Below are 16,604 nucleotides of genomic sequence, written 5' to 3'. Positions count from 1 at the left end.
TATCAAAGAAACGTGAACATCTCAAAAGGACAAATCATTCAGGTCAGAAAATATGATATTGAATCACACACACGAGAAAGTAGTGACATACATATGATTTAGATGGAATTTAAGGTTCTACACCACAGAGAACAAGTGTTTTCATACATACTAATATTTAAGCCTCTAAAGAGGAAAACTCTTCCAGCAGATTTGCATCCTCTTCTAACTGTTGTCTGATTTTTCCAGAGCTGCAAGAAAAAAGTATGTGGGTACCAGTAAATAAATAGAAGAAGACAATAGGGTCGGACTCAAAAGAAACACAGCATATATAATGAAGTTTGGAGAGTGTACTGTTGTAGTTGAGAAGCTTCTCAATCAGATCAACATGAGTCATTAGCATACGCCTGCAGCAGTATCTGACTAGCAGGAGCGCATCAAGGGCGTCCCTGCCAAAAGAGAAAACATATATTGTAAATTTCATACCTACCTATTGTGGAGCTTAAACATCGATAAGAAAGAGCCTAAAGAAAGAATCTCCTTTAAAACAAAACTTGCTTTAATTACAAGAAGAAATGCAAAACCAACACGGATTGAATAATATCTAGACACCAAGACTAAGATTCTTCTACAGATGGAAAAAGAATCAGAGGTCTTCTTCATTCACACTTATAACGGTCGAGATAGAATCTACAAACAAAACAAGATAGGCACAATAGTCTCTTCCAGTAAACACATAAAACAACAGATCATTAGCTAAAGCCTAATCTTTTTTATTGATTTGCTTCTCCAACAGATTCGCACAAAGTATGATTGGTACTAATAAGAATCATCTAGATGAGCACAATTCTAAACAAAAGCCAAATCTAGATAGGCACATAGAGATGGATTATACAATATAGGCAGGATATAGTCTCTTCCAACGAAGACAATAAACATAAAGAGAAGATTATGATAAGCTAACAACTCCTTCAACAATTAGAATAGCTATTTTCCCTCAAATAAAGAATTGGAGTTGACTAGTAGTCTCAAGTCTCAAACTTAAGTTATCATCTGCCTACAAAAAAAAAAAAAAAACTACAGAACCAATACCAAATCTGGGCAAATTTCTCTAAAACTCAAAAATAAATTACAATCTTTTTCACACAAACACAAAGTATGAATGAATAGAGCAAGTGAAAAGCTCTTACCCTTCAGTGTAGTCAAGCTGGAGAAGATCAAGATACTGATCCCATTTGTTTCCAATCACCTAAACAAAATCACAAAAGTGAATGAAGAAAGCTTAGTAATAAAGCTCAATACTTTCTTTTTATTGCTCTTTAAAGAATTGATCTAATCGACCCAGCCATAATATGGGGATAACAGAAAGAGAGAGAGAGAGAGAGTAAAGATGTCTATCTTTGTCAAATTTAGAGTAACAAAACCCCTAAAAAGACGGAGTGAACAACCCTAAATAAGACCATAGCGAATTGAAAAAACAAACCTTTCCACAAGTGAAGCAACGAACAGGGATAATCATCTTGAGGCTTGAGCTAACTTGGTCTTGTTCTTCTGTCTCTCTTTCTCTGTTAACGATTTTAGGGTTTTAGGGTGAAGAACACAAAGGGGGCTGTCTGAGAGTAAATAGGTGAAGAACAACACGACGTCGTATTAACTATTTTTTTTCCTTTTTTTTTTTTTTTGACAATCGTATTAACTATATTCAAATCAAGGCTTTCCTTTAACAGTTGTTCACTTCGTTTGTGTGAGGCTATATAATATTCTCCAAACCAATAATTTTTTTTAAGATAAACGTATAATGAACACTAAATAAAAGATTGTAGACAATTCATTCATATTCACAAAAGATCTTTCAAAGAGATACCACTGATCATAAAAATAAAAAAAGGTGAAATATTTAAGAAAGAATAAAGGCAAACATTTCCCAAAATAAAAATCCTCACATTAGTTATGATCAGTCGCTCTTTCAATTTCAGACTGTTTTAGCAAAATCACAATTCGAGAAACAGTTATTCTTCTTGTGCCCTTCGAGAATTTACAACAAATTAAAGAGGTATTATTATATGATCAAATATATAATGCGACAGAGTTTATATGGGACTCAAAACTTTTATGGATTCAAGTGTCGTTGTATTGAATTTTGATTAATTCTTTCAATGGACCTAATAACAAATCTGTTTTGTTCTCTCTTACGAATTTATTCTCAGCTGAACGGAATGACGATCGAACAAAATCTGCAAAATTAGAAAAAGTAATAATTATTCAAACAGAGAGAATTATTGAACATCTCCCCCGGTTTAACTTAACAGAGAGAATAAAGGCGACTTCGTTTGTATATGTATTTTTTTTAATGATATTAGAGAATATATAGGAAAAGTTAGGTTGTGAAAAATTAGGGTTTGCGAAATGTTGAACTTGCGCCGGACTGCAGCAGCAGCTTCTCTTCATCTCTGGAAGAGAGAGATGAAGAGTGCTACGTCCACGAGAATAATGGCTTCGTTTACTTCTTCTTCTTCTGCTGAGATCGCTACCCCTCCATTGACGACAGGAGACGGAGCTTCTTCTTCTTCTTCTGCTGAGAGGGCGGCGGCAAAGAGTAGTTTCATCAAGAGAATGCGGTCTCTTACCGGTGAGACCTTAGATTTTATCACGAGGGAGGAAGATAAGAAGAGTGTTATCTTCACTCACGCGGATCTCGTCAGCTCGGCAAAGCATCTTGACAAGGAAGGCAAACATGCTTATGCTCTCGAGGTCTATCATCTATGATCCCCGCCGATGATCAAATTGTCTTCTTTCTTGTTTTTTTTTTCTTTTTTTATTTTTTTGGAGATTTATGAAAGTTTGTTTTGGTTTTTTTAATTTGTTAGATATTTGAGTGGATGGATAAAAAGAAGATGAGCTTTTCTCCATCAGAGCTTGCATATTTTGTGGATATCATTGCTAAGACCAAAGGCTTAACTGCTGTGCACGCCTACTTCAAGAAAGGTATACCTTGACTACGACCAAGTGTACCCTCGTTCCAAGAATTGACGTGACTCTCCTGCTTTTAAAGAAAACGTGGGCTATAATATAAGTCTAGCTGTTCATCACTCTCGCAAGTGAATGATTAACTAATAGTTTGTGTGTGTGGCTTTCATATGTACTCTTTGCTTTCTTTTAGTGGATACCACTTCATACATGCTCTGAATTATGTATTTCTTCTTCTTCTGATACTCCTCCATTGACGACAGGAGACGAAGCTTATTCTTCTTCTTCTTCTGCTGAGAAGGTGAAGTGTAGTATTTGGGAGAAGTTTAGTATTGTGGAGAAGCTGCGGTCTGTAATGGGTGAGACCTTAGAATTCATCATGAGGGAGAAAGAGAACAAGGGTGTTTCCATCACTCAGTCTCAGGCGGATCTCGTTAGCTCGGCAGAGCAGCTTGACAAGGAAGGCAAACATGAATATGCCCTAGAGGTCTGTCATCTCATCAATCTAACATTTTAATATATTGCTTATTTTTTATTTTTTAGATTTTAATTTGTTACTGAGTTATGAAAGTTTTCTTTTTGGTTTTTTGGTTAGATCTTAAAGTGGATAGATAAAAAGAAGATGAGTTTTTCTCCCTCGCAGCTTGCAGTTTTTGTTAATATCATTGCTAAGACTAGAGGCTTAGATGCTGCTGAAGCCTACTTCAAGAAAGTAGACCCAAATATCGACCAAATGGACACTCGTTCCAAGAATTGGCCTGCGTACGTGACTCTCCTCCTTTTGAAGCGTGAGTCAAAAAAAAAATCTGGCTAAGGCTAGCTGTAGGTCACCATCGCAATGACGTTTTAGTGAATGATTAACTAACTATTCGTTTGGTTTCACTGTGTGTGTTGTGTGGCTTTCATATATATATATATATATGTACTCTTTTGCCTTCTTTTAATTTCTCGTCGATTGAATACATTTCGAGGCTACTAACACAAAACCACAACACATTTCGAGAGGGGTATTGAACTTGTATTTGGTAGGATTTGGTATGATTTTAATATTTTAGAGTTTTGAAAGATTTGGTATGATTTTAATATTTTAGACTTTTGAAAGATTTGATTGAGTTTTTAGGAGATTTGATTATTTTTTAAAAGTTTTTATATTTAAAAAACAAAAAAATGAATGTGATTCTATGAGATTTTGTTATTAAACTTTGGGTGATTTTAGAATATTTCACAACACAAACAATTTTTTTTTTGTAAATTATTCACCTTCTTTTCTTTGTTCATTCGTATCTCTCTTACCTCCATTCTAGGGTTCTTGATCCGTTTCTCTTTAGGTTTTGTTATTTTCCCAGTAAAAATTTTTTAGCTTCAATTCGTTTGCTTTCGTGTCTTCTCCGTCTCTTCTATCTCGTCAATTTGGTCCTTATAGGGTTTTAAGATTTTCTCCTTCTTCCTTGCCCCTTTTTGTTTCGTTGGGTTAAAGCTAACCCTACATTTACTTTTTGTTACTGATTTTTTTTTCTTTTCGGTGTTTAGGGGTTGGTGAGTTTAGTCCGGCGTGTTAAGAGAAATTGGCAAACTTGTGGTGAGGTTCTGAAGCAAAAGCATGAGTATTGATTTCCCCGGGAAAGCAGAGAATTAGTGGGAAGTGTTTTTGGTGGGAAGTGTGAAGGAGAGAAGAAGAGGAAACCTATAGGTATTCCAATTGCCTTGTAATAACTGAAAATCCTTTAAAAAACTATCCAAAAAGGTGTTATTTTATTAGACTTATTTTTCAACTAAAACAGAAAAAGTCTCATAGAATCATGTAAAGTATCAGTTTTTATTAAAGTTGTGAAATTTTGGATAACAGTAGATTTTAAGCAAGTTTTATAAATTATTAATTGAATAATAAGAAATTCTAGAGTAGTTTAAATAAGTTTACATAAATTCAAGTTGAATAACATAGGATTTTAAAAGATTTTTTAAAATCATCAATTGAATAACATAGGATTTTAAGAATACTCTAAAATCTTTTAAAATACCAAGTTCAATACCCCCTGTTAAAAGCAATCCAAGAAACAGAGCTTTTGAAACTAATTAAGAAAAATAATACTAGACTCTTTTTAGCTATTTTACCAACTTTGTTAACATATCAACTTAAGTTCAACTGATCAATGAAGATCGAATCAAAAAAACAAAGCCTTATATAGAGACCAGCTCACAAACAACCTTTTTTTTTGTTCACAACCAACTTAGATAGATTTGAAAACGCCCTGGAAAGATCTACCTGAAGCATAAGCATAAGTTGAGAAACTACCAAAAACCGATATATGAAGCATTGTTTTTTTTCCGGCGGCCGGCCAAGATACTACGACGATGGTGTTGAATCATTCTATAATAACAATATTATTTAGTTAAACGGGTGACCTAGTCTCCTTATCATTATTAATATTTTGATCTTCGTTATTCATCCGGGAAGCTTCCGTTTCTCTGTTTTTACCCCACAAGAACACGTAGAGACCAATTATTGTCACTATTGATCCAATCACACTGTATCAAAAAAGTTTTTTAAAGAATCCTAGTTAGTGTTATGATGAGCATGCCACAGACATTTACATATATGTCTAAAGCTATGTAGAAACGACATTAATTTCATAGAGATGATTGAAGAGATAACCTTCCGAGGTATAAAGGAGTGTGCAAGAGTAGGAAATCGAATAGAGTAGCCGAAAAGAGAGAAACTGGCATAATTGCTGATACGAAAACAGCTCCTAATTTCTTTATTGCCAATGTTGTTGCTACCGTCGACATTGCTTGTCCTATCACTCCCTATAATATATACGTGTATTAGATACTCCAAGTTTTTGCATCCTACCTTTATAAATTATAATATAAAACCATTTATAGATTTATGAAAATATAATATTATTACTTACAGCGTATACGATGACGCCGATCACGAATTTATCATCAATAATCCAGTCTTTAACATCTCTGCTCTTGTACAGACTCAATAGAGCACATTGGAACACTGCAAACAATGACATGAGACAAGTGCTTGAGAATTTGCAAGGGTACTTGACGCTCAAAGTCCCTTGAAACAACATCCATAGAGATAACAACACGGTTCCTATGGTTAAGTAGAGACATCCAAGAAGCCAGTTCTTGGTGTTGTCTTGAGCGGTGCTGTTGTGGGGAAGAGCCTTTATGTGAGAGTGAGAGTTTGATATATGAGGGCCTTTGTAAAATGTTAAGAACAGAGCTCCGCTTATACATATTAGAGTTCCCATCACTTTTAACATCCCTGCTTGGGTCTTTAAATTTTTTACCTTTTCAATCCTGAAAAAGAATGTAATTTAAATTGATAATTAGTATTTTGTAAGAGTATGAGTTATATATATTGCACAATAAATTTGTTCTCTTACGTTGCAAAAAGAAACAATAAAATGAGATTTAAATTTACCTACATCCAGTAGTATATGACGATCTTTTTATATTAAATATAAATTTATATACACAACAAAATTAATTAATTATACATGTATGGACTCATTACATAGTAATATTAATGAATGAAAAAGAAGTTAAGCGGTTACATAGTAATATTACTATGTATATATGGACCCATTACATATATTAATGAAAAAGACGTTAAGCGCGGTTCCATCGTTACCTGAGCATAAGAGCTAATGCGAAGGTGATTGCAGGCATCAAGCTTACCAAAGCACACGAAACAGTGGCTGACGTGTACGACAGACCAAGCAAATAGAAAAATTGCATCAAACTCGCACTGCCAATTTCAAACCCAAACAATTAGAATAATAATAAGTTAGCTAATGATGACTATGTGCTATGTACTTGAAAGAAATAATTCCTATGTAAAAACATTTCATTTGTAATTTAATATAATATTATAACATAAGAGGAAGTTTAAATGGACAACAGAAAAAAAGTATAATAAATTGAGAAATTCATAGTGAGAAGACAAACCCGAGCAAACCACTGATGAAATGATCCACCATTAGCCTAAACGTTATCTTCGGTATTATTTTCCTGTTAAGTTATTAAACACTTTAGTGGTGTTGTTAACATGTTAAAACAGAGCAATTCTCACAATCTTCAATTTTATTGGCGTGAAGAAGTACTTCATTCTTATAATTACTGTTGATAGCTAGGTGTTATATAAATACGNNAAAAAAAAAAAAAAAAAAAAAAAAAACTAACATAAGAAACTCATGATATGATCGAAAATATCAAACCTTTCCAAAATATAGGCGATAGGAACTAGAATGAAAGAGGAAATAGCCATTCGATAAGCACCAATGATCATATGGTTCACACCAACATCAAGAGCTTTCTTCACTCATTCACTGAACCCATCGCTACTTGTGATATCACCATTACTATAACCGGTGGCCACTTTGCGGCTCCTCCCATATCTTCACCCATCTCTCTCTCTCTCTCGTCCTCTCTTTCTTTCTTTCTTTCTTTCTATGTGAGTTTTTATATAATCTTTATGAAAGTATGTGAGTCTGTGTGTGTGTGTGTGTTAGAAAGAGTTAAGACCCAAATGTGCTTTGAGTTTGGCAACCACAAACCTTCCTATTTATAAGAAAGTGTATGGGTTCGCTCATTCTAATGAAAAGCCTCTAAGTTGCAGAATTGTTGTATTAACTTAGTGGTATCAAAAAAAAAAAACTTAGTGGTATCAAGTTCAATTTAAATAATATTAGAATCTTACCGCTATAAAATATAAAATTTTCTAAAAGTTGATGTATAAATATTTCTTAATTTGGCGAACAATTTAAAAGTTCCCACTCACACAACTAATTGAAACTATTTATATATTCTGGTTAATTAATGTTAGATCTGAAGGAAAAGAAAACTTGCTTTGTATAGAGGATATGCATTTGTGAAGAGTGGAACAGACAAATTAAAGCACGAGCTTATTGACTATTTGAAAGAACAAAATAGTACGTTTATATATGAGGTCATCGCAAGTTTAATTGCGTCAATGCGCTGCGATATAAATTTACGATTGCTTATTTTTGTTTTTTCCCTCTTCATTATATAAGTTTATATGAGACAGCGATACATGTGCTTTATATCACACACGTTTCATGGGACGCCAATAAATTAGCTTTAATCATATTTTGTTCGTGTCATCTGCCGCGCATCTTATATATAAAAAGTACTTACCGAACTGATTTTGACAAATTAAAAGTGATCGATGTTGGTTTAGCGAGAGAAAATAAGTCATGCAAATGAAGTAAAAGTGTCGGTTTACCACAATTTATACTCATTTGCAATCTCGAACGTATTAAAACAGTTGCATGCCCCGGTGTGAACAGTTTCAAGTTTGGGCTCGTTACTTCCAAATTGCAGTTGGAGCTGTTTGTTTTTGTTTCGCCAACAACGTGAGGCTCACTAGTCTTTACAGATAAAGTTTTGGCGAATAAATTAAATCTAATATGGCAATGCCAATTGTGCTATACAGGTATCTAATCTGAATTCTGACGTAACTGGACTGATATTTAAGGATCTAGGAAAGGTTGAGTCATTAAGTGGACGGTGCAATTTCTCTCCGGTAGTGGTGCATAGACATATATTCCTTCTACTAGTTAAGGATTAATTAGATCAATGCATTAATTCTATATAAATATAGTAACATTTGAGCTTTAGTGGTTCTAACTTTTGTTTATATCTCGAATAAATTCACCAGAGTACTATAACTGATATAGAAATAGATAAGAATATTAAAAAGTAGACGTCTAAAAAAAAGAAGTTTTTAACGTTTAACCCGCCATGACGGTTATGTGTAATGCGTTATGACGTCTAATTTTGATGTAACCTTGGCACGAATTTCTCACCTGTAGATTGATAAATATCGTATTGTGACGTACCGTATAGTATAGTTTATAGAGAAAATATAAATAATTCGGTCCATCGTTGTCTTAAGAAATGATTATAGAACATTTATTGATCAACTTGAAAGTCTTGGTAATAAAGTCTGGGACAAATCAAAAAACAAAATAGCACATACTAATATACAAATAAATCAGCTTCAACATTAATATCATCCATCAACAAACAAAGAATGTTGTTCTTACCGAGTTTAATTAATACCTCCGGTAACCATAGGAGGAGATCTCAAACTGGTTTCTTTCTATTCGGTTCTCGTGGCCGTACGGATACGAATCCCCGAAAAGGTAATCGGAAGTCGTCTTCCACGGATCAGAATTGCTTTCCCAGCAAGAAACAGCGGCAGCCGCACGATCTTGTTCGTCTTCCTGACGTCTTTTGTTACGTAACACGCAAGGAAAGTAACCTCCGAATATAACCTCGCAGAGATCCGTCGCTTCTAAACCGTAACCAGACGGAATATAAAGAGCTTTCACATCTGCTTTATCTACAGTTTCAGGTTTCTCAGTTCCATAGCTTGCAATGTGATCTTCTTTCTCATTTCCATAGCTTGAACTGTGATCTTCTTCTTCTTCTTCTTCATCATCATCTTCGCTTTCATCTCCTTCTTCCTCACTTTCTTCTTTTTCTTCTTCTTTAATGGTTTCCATTGGTCTAGCTTCTTCTACCGGTTCAGCAAAAGTTACACGTTTCTTGACAACATTCTTTTGACCACCATCATAAATTCCAAGAGGCACAGGAGCGATAATCTCAGGAGGAGAGGGAGCTTTCGCGTGAGGAGCGGTTGAACAAGGGTAACAAGTCTCCACCGATGGAGGAAGAGGTTTTCCGTAGGTTGCAACGACGTCGTAGCCACCACCGTACGGCGTAGAATCGTACTCGTCGAATTCAGGCTCGTTGAAGTCCAGAGCAGAGGCTACAGATCGATGGATCATAAACTGAGGAGGGGACTCATAGGTTGTATAGAGATTCGGATCATAGAACAAGTGTTTAGGCTCAGACATGGTTGAAACAGAGTATGCAACATATGCAGAGGTTGTCTCAGTCTCTGATCCATTCCAGTTATAAATATTATAACTCATTGGATCATAAGCAGAGTAAGCAACAGTTGCAGAGGTTGGTTCAGACTCAGATCCATTCCAGTTATAATTATTATAACTCATTGGTTCGAAACCAAACTGTTGTTGTGGTTGATGATAATAATTGTTATCGTAGAGATTATTAACCTGATCGAAGTCGTAGGGGATTTGGTAATTCTCATAGAAATTAGCCATCTCAGATTTGATCTTGAGAGAGGTTGAAGGATGATCTTGATTGAAAGTCTCTCTCAGCTGCTGTTGAAAGAAAGAATAATTGGGTGGAGCTCTCTGTTCTGTGAATTAAAAAAAGAAAACTGATTTGAAATGCTTGGTTTAAGTCCGTCTAGTGTACTAGTGTATTATTCCATGTGATGTGTTGACAAGGTAGGGACGACTGATGTAGATGGTGAGTTGGTGACGAGTGTGTTGTAGTGACCCTACCAAAAAAGTATCCACAGACGTAATAGTTTTGTCTTGTCTGAAAATGGTGTTGAGAAAACGTGGTTAAAAGTAGTGGTGGACAAAGAAATCAAACCAGAACCAGACATATCCTAGTGAAAATCCAATCAAAGGTAAAACACTTCTAAGCTGAACCTAAGCCAAACCAAAACCCAAAAACCAACCTGAAACTTTACCACTAAGGAAATTACTGAATAACATTAGCCGAAGCCTATACTAAGGCGAAAAACTTTAAACAAATGGTTCTTTGAACTTCATCCTACAAAACAATAAATATTGTTCAAGAAGGTTTGGTGACATGTAGTATCATCATTTGATACTAGACGGATTTTACACCTGACTTCAATAAGCTAAGGACTAACAAAACGATCAAAACTCGCAAACACTCCATTATAGCAGCTATCTTATCAGCGTTTAAGAGGAATCAGAGGCGGCTGGTTCTTGTCTAGGTTTCCTCTGTTCAGGAGGTGGAGGACCGTCTCTCTTTCTTTCGTACCTCTTACTTTGATACTTTGTGTTATTGCGCTGCTTTGGTTGGTATGTCGGGTATGTGCACGGGATAATCTCTCCATTGATGTACTTGTCACCTAAAACCAAAAACGAACGATCCAATTATCAAAACAGAGATATAGAGCGAGAGACGAAGAGAGACTCTAGAAACTTTATTATCAGGCTTTGATGGGTTACCTCCGTAGTCTTTGTTCTTGACATCTATGTAGGAGTCAGGTAAAACCCAGAGAACTCCAGGCAAACCTGTGAAAAATGAAAGACCGAGCAATCAGTATGAAGGTTTTCCACGATTACAAGCATAAGCTTTCAAAAAGGGGATTGAAGCTCTTCTTGCTTAACTAACCCTTGAACTTCTCAGATGTTTCTTCGTCAATGGTGCATTGGAAGCCAGTATACGTGGTCGTACTGAATGCATACATGTTCTTCTTTGCCTCTTCCATGCTGGAAAACAGACACAAGTACCCTCAATATCCACACATAAATAACTGGTTATGCTAGAAAATAGACAGAAAGTACACAAATTGACTATAACAGCAGCACAACAGTGTAGATAGGATTCGAGTTCTCAAAAATAGCCAGCAGCAACAAATAAACCAAAGTTTTAGTCATATCTTGTGTGAGGCAAACTCATTCCCTGCCTTATCAAGGAAATTCTAGTCAGGAGTCCCAATCTAACGCTCTTCAAAAGTGTACACACTAAACCACTTTACCATACATTGCTTGCTTACACTATCCACATCAACTTTTTAACAAAGACACACCAAGAAAAACATCTGCAATTTACACATAGCTTGAAGAATATCTGCAACATCGATGCTCCTATTCCACCCACTATATAGATATCAAATCCAGACAGCATTGTTTTCCTTTCCATATGCAGCAATGTTCAATATGTTTGCACATATCAAGAGATAAATACAAATCAGCAAGAGATTACACACTGATACATTCATAACAACTTTAACCAACTTTATTCAATCATCATGTAAAGTTTAAGAACAAACTCTGGAAACTAGGTCAACTTCAAAGCAAAAGGCTTTACTCAGTTCACTAAACCTTTACCTTACATTATCATCACAAACCAAGTGAAAACCCTAATTTCATGAAACCCAAATCTTCCTATGCACAACACTGATTACAAGCAAACGAATCATGACTAGTCCATTAACAACACAATATATAACTCTTAGCTCACCAAACAGAGAGAATCAATCACAAGCGAAAAACGAACCTTCCAAGAACAGTAGCAAGAGTGTTAAGGTAAGTATCAATCATCTGGTCTCTAGTTGGAGCAGGATCCTTGGGAAACTCCATTACAATAAGCCAATGATTGTAATCGCAACCAGGTAGCATAATCGTCTCTCTCTGCTCATTACCACTGCCCCGTTTCGAAGAGTAATCCGAATCCACCGTCGCAGCTTTAACAACCGCCGCACGACGCCGAGACCCGACGGCGGAGATGCTCCGGAGCAGAGGAGTCCATGTGTCTCCTCCTCCAACGCGGATACCGGAAGGTGTAGAGAAACGATTCAGGTGGCTTACGGGGAGTAGGGTTTTGGGGAGAAGCGAAGAAGAAGAAGACGTTGTGAAGGACGCCATTGAAATTGCAGAAATTGAAAAGAGAGAGAGAGAGAGAGAGAGAGAGAGAGAGAGTGGGTTCACTGGTTCGACACTTTCACTACAGATTGGAAGAAGGATAAGGTTTTTTTTTTTTATAATTTACTTACCTTGCTGCAATGTGATGAAGAAGACCTATGAAACGACACCGTTTATTAGGCCCATTTGTTAGTTTGGGCCTTTTTGATATTATTATGTTTTTTTTTTACTTACCTTGCTGCGATATGATGAAGAAGACATATGAAACGACACCGTTTGAATAAGCCCATTAGTTAGTTTGGGCCCTTTTGATTATTATGTTTTTTTTGCGCTTGAAATATATATATATATATATATTTAAAAAAAAAAAAAAGCTAAATTGGAAAAAATACACTCTTCGCAAGGTGTATTGTCTTCTCGGCTTCTCCACCAGTAGTACTGACTGTGTTTGAGAGAAGGGGGAAGAGAAAAGGTCGTGTCTTTATAGTTTTTGTTTTGTGTTTTCAATTGAGGGTTTCTGAGTAAGCATACTTAGTAAAATCCAGAGATGGAGAAAATGCTTAGGTTTAAAGGTTCTTATTACAAAGCGATTCCGGAAGAAGATCCAGCGGAATCAGGAGACAAAAAGATCAAAGTTCGTTTCTTGACGCTGCTCAAGGAAGACCGTTCGGCTCCTTTTATGAAATCCGTCGATAAGAGCTTTATTCGACCAGTCCCACCTGAGAGAATCTGAACGACGGCGTCGTTTTTGAAGAAGGTTTGATGGTCGACGCTTATCTAGAAGATGGGTGGTGGACTGGTGTGGTAGTGAAAACGCTGGAGGAGGATGGTAAGTATTTTGTTTACTTAGACTCCAAAACTGACATTATTCAGTTCGAGAAAAAGAATTTGAGGGTTCATCTTGATTGGACCGGCTTCAAATGGGTCCGACCTAATAATAAGCTATGTGAATCGTTTCTTTTCTTCGGGGTTTGTTCGCATGTCAAAGTTTTTATCTTTATCCGTTTGTTATATGTTGTTGTCCTTGAAGGAATGCGGGACAATGGTGGAATTGAGAATTGATTTGGCCTGGCGTCCGGCAATTATTATCAAGGAATTGGAGAATGAGAAGAAATTTATTGTTAAGTACGACTGTTATACTTATACATTCTTCAGATGCAAGGAATCACGCATTGTAATCGTTGGTTCTCAAAGTATCAGGCCTCCGCAGCCTTCTTTTTCTGTTGGAGAGTATGATTTGTTGGATCATGTAGAGGCGTTTACTGACTTTAGGTGGCGTGAAGGTGTGGTGAGGGGGATTGTCTTTGAGGGACGATACATGGTAAGTTTCGGGGGCACAAGGGTGGCGTCGTCGCAATTCAGTCATTCAGATCTTAGGCCTTCAATGGAGTGGGAAGATGGAGTTTGGCGTACAAGAACAAAGGTGATTTATATCTCTTGGTTTCAGTGAACATTACGTTGGTTTGGTATATTTTTTAGTGGGACATCTTTGAGGCTGATTTTGAAGTGTTGTTACCATTTTCAGCCAAAACGCCAAAAACAAACTCCTTTAGACGGTAAACGAAACAAGTCAGTGGGTTTAGAAACTAAAAATGTGCAGACAAAGGCACCGCGGAGATTTGAGAGGGATGATGATGTAGTAAATGGTTAGACTCTAGTCATAACCCCACAAGTTGATTCTCATAACCCTTTTTTATATGTGCGCCATGAGATTGATTTAGAATGGTCTCTATTTTTCAGAAAAAGAATCTCGCTCACATGTATCCCCTGAGTCCATGAAGAATCAGAATGGCTTGGGAAATGAGTCAACTCGAGAAAATGTATCGTATTAGCTTAATCTTCATGATTGGTATTTTATCTTTGAGATGGCTCTCCCCTTTGTTTTTAACACTTTTTATGCACAGATGCCTAAGAAGCATAACAGCCAAGTCTACACTCGAAAGAGGAATAGAGGACAACTAGAAGACAGTTCAGACCTTAATGAGACTGGTACGTTTCAACTCTCATTGGACCTTCTTGCATTTAGAATCGGCTTGCAATGGTCAAAAGTTTGAGATCCATGAAACATCTAATGACTATTACTTACTGGTAGATACGCTAAGCAAAGTTCTTTGTTCTCATTTTTCTTTGGGTATACGTTGATATGTCCAGTGTTATCCTCAAATCGGACTTGCAATGTGGGGAAGAATTTTGTTCCTAATGTTGAGGAAACCCAAGCAAATGATACAGAAATGGTTTTTCCTTTTGCAAAGAAGTCACCGCTTTGGAAGACATATGAATCAACAGAGGTCTTCAAGAGAGTACCACAAAGTCCACATTTCAGCCCATTGTCAAATACTAAAGAAGATTTCCGTGAAGGGCAAGCATTAGGTCTGATGGTGACTTATTCTATGTTACTGGAGAAATATAAAGATCTTGAAACCGACGTTTCTGTAAGCCAACTACATAGCCTCAAAGATTCCTTTTCAGAGCTAGAGAAATACGGGTTCAATGTTGCAACGGCTTTATCACGGATCGACAAGCTGTTGGCACTCAAAGATAGACAACTAAATATATTAGAGGAACGAAAAGGTCTTGACAAAGAGATGACAGATGAATCTAGCAATAATCGCAAGGCTAAACTAGAGTTTGATGAGATGGAACGAAAAATTCTTGAGGTGAAACAGAAGATGCTCGAGCTGCTGAGGCAAGAAGCGGCTCTGAAAGAGAAAAAGGATGCATCCAACAAAAAGATATGTCAGATTGGGTCATGTGCAAGAGATCTTGGTGTCGAGCTTGAAAATGTGGAGTTTGAGTTTGAGACGACTTTGTCGGCTCCTTGGTAAGTTCAGAAAAACAAAACTATGATGAGCTTTTTCTAAGTTGATTTAATGATTTTTTTTCTGGAGATCATTGTCCCTTCTGGATTTATGGTTGATGATGATGTTACGTTTCACTAATTAACCTTACAAGTCTTGAACCAATCACTAGTGTAGTTCGTAGGTAGAACACTCATCTCTTATTCGAATGGACTCTGGTAGTGATACAAATGCAGTTATTATTACATGGTTGTTATCTAATCTTTTTACCTTCCTTTTTGTTGATTTCAGGTGAAAGAGTAAGCATGAAGGCAAAAAAAATGCGGTAAGTGTAGCTGAAGATCAGAGTAGAATGTCTTTTTGAGTCGAAGTATCTTATGTGGTAGAGACTTGTAATCTAACTAAAAGGTCTTTTAACTCTCAAGTCCATTTTTTGGTCGTCGGTATTATAAAGCTAGTTGTCAAACATTTAAATTGTACACTACAGTATGAAATTCACAAAGACAACAAAAAACAAAATGATGGATGAATAAACAAACAGTATTAATAATCGGATTTAATTTTCTTTTGCCCTTATCCCAAGAATTCTTTTCTACGCATCCACTTTAATTTAAGTACCCTTATTATTTAAAGAAAGAAGGAAACTATCCCTTTAACAATTTTTAAATAAAAATCGAACATTCTAGTTGTACTTGTTGCCCTGGGCACGCGCGCGTGGGCATGGAGCTCGCGACCACTGAGCTACTGTGTTTTTCGTTGAATACTTACTGGTTTAATTATATTTAACCTTTAACAACTTTCATAAGGGTAATATTATCTTTTTACCATTAAAGGATTTTTTAGAAATTGTTTTGATGAAAATGGGGTATGAGATTTTAGTCCATTAATAATCTGATGCCGATAATATATAACTTTTCCTTTTCATCAGGTATTTTGTAACTTTATAAACATGATTTTGCATACGTTTATACAAATAATTTTCTATATAAACAAATATAAATATTGTGATATAAATTGATATTTGCGTTGACACTTGTTAACGACCTTGGACATCGGAGAGAGTAACGTCATTAACAGTACTACCGGTTTCTCCGGTGGGCCAATTATCTGAGCTGCCGCCACTTTTGACGTTTCTCCTCCTTCCCGCTGTAAACGCAGGATGCTTCGGAGATGGAAGATCAATGGCGTTATGACCTAACATGAAGACAACAGAGGACATGTCTGGTCTGTCCGAAGCGTTTTCTTGCACGCAAAGTAACCCAATGTGTATGCACTTCATTACTTCGCTCTCATCATAAGTCTCTTCACCCATTAAGTT

At 36.2% G+C, this 16,604-nt stretch overlaps 5 protein-coding genes and 1 pseudogene across 6 annotated transcripts in view; 1 reads left to right on the top strand and 5 right to left on the bottom strand.

Annotated features, from left to right (window-relative positions):
- Positions 3 to 1,589, bottom strand: LOC104739787 (DNA-directed RNA polymerases II, IV and V subunit 10). Its single transcript, XM_010460242.2, has 4 exons — positions 1,463 to 1,589; positions 1,170 to 1,228; positions 334 to 428; positions 3 to 230 (listed from the first exon to the last, which is right to left on the bottom strand). The coding sequence occupies exons 1-4, from the start codon at positions 1,496 to 1,498 to the stop codon at positions 205 to 207; spliced, it is 216 nt and encodes a 71-aa protein (XP_010458544.1). The 5' UTR covers positions 1,499 to 1,589; the 3' UTR covers positions 3 to 204.
- LOC104739786 lies at positions 5,080 to 7,439 on the bottom strand (annotated as a pseudogene).
- Positions 8,887 to 10,458, bottom strand: LOC104739785. The gene has a single exon (XM_010460241.2). It carries the CDS (start codon positions 10,116 to 10,118, stop codon positions 9,042 to 9,044), a length of 1,077 nt encoding a protein of 358 aa, XP_010458543.1. The 5' UTR covers positions 10,119 to 10,458; the 3' UTR covers positions 8,887 to 9,041.
- LOC104739784 (multiple organellar RNA editing factor 9, chloroplastic) lies at positions 10,583 to 12,597 on the bottom strand. Its single transcript, XM_010460240.2, has 4 exons — positions 12,124 to 12,597; positions 11,236 to 11,333; positions 11,070 to 11,135; positions 10,583 to 10,969 (listed from the first exon to the last, which is right to left on the bottom strand). Exons 1-4 carry the CDS (start codon positions 12,489 to 12,491, stop codon positions 10,797 to 10,799), a joined length of 705 nt encoding a protein of 234 aa, XP_010458542.1. The 5' UTR covers positions 12,492 to 12,597; the 3' UTR covers positions 10,583 to 10,796.
- On the top strand, positions 12,886 to 15,798 carry LOC104739783 (DUF724 domain-containing protein 5-like). The gene is made up of 7 exons (XM_010460239.2): positions 12,886 to 13,317; positions 13,519 to 13,911; positions 14,014 to 14,134; positions 14,229 to 14,308; positions 14,393 to 14,477; positions 14,640 to 15,309; positions 15,578 to 15,798. Exons 1-7 carry the CDS (start codon positions 13,315 to 13,317, stop codon positions 15,579 to 15,581), a joined length of 1,356 nt encoding a protein of 451 aa, XP_010458541.1. The 5' UTR covers positions 12,886 to 13,314; the 3' UTR covers positions 15,582 to 15,798.
- Positions 16,182 to 16,604, bottom strand: part of LOC104739782 (G-type lectin S-receptor-like serine/threonine-protein kinase At1g11410) — a 7,308-nt gene continuing 6,885 nt past the window's right edge. The window contains exon 8 of one of the 2 annotated variants that reach the window (XM_010460235.2): positions 16,182 to 16,594. In XM_010460235.2, the coding sequence (XP_010458537.1) occupies positions 16,323 to 16,594 (272 nt within the window). In that variant the 3' untranslated portion in view covers positions 16,182 to 16,322. The remainder of the gene's footprint in view (positions 16,595 to 16,604) is intronic. The other variant, XM_010460237.2, reaches the window with a different exon arrangement.

Source organism: Camelina sativa, chromosome 14, assembly GCF_000633955.1.
Source record: "Camelina sativa cultivar DH55 chromosome 14, Cs, whole genome shotgun sequence".
In the NCBI taxonomy this organism is placed as follows: Eukaryota; Viridiplantae; Streptophyta; class Magnoliopsida; order Brassicales; family Brassicaceae; genus Camelina; species Camelina sativa.
Note: the sequence above shows the minus strand (reverse complement) of the source record. Positions and strands in the feature narration are given on the sequence as shown.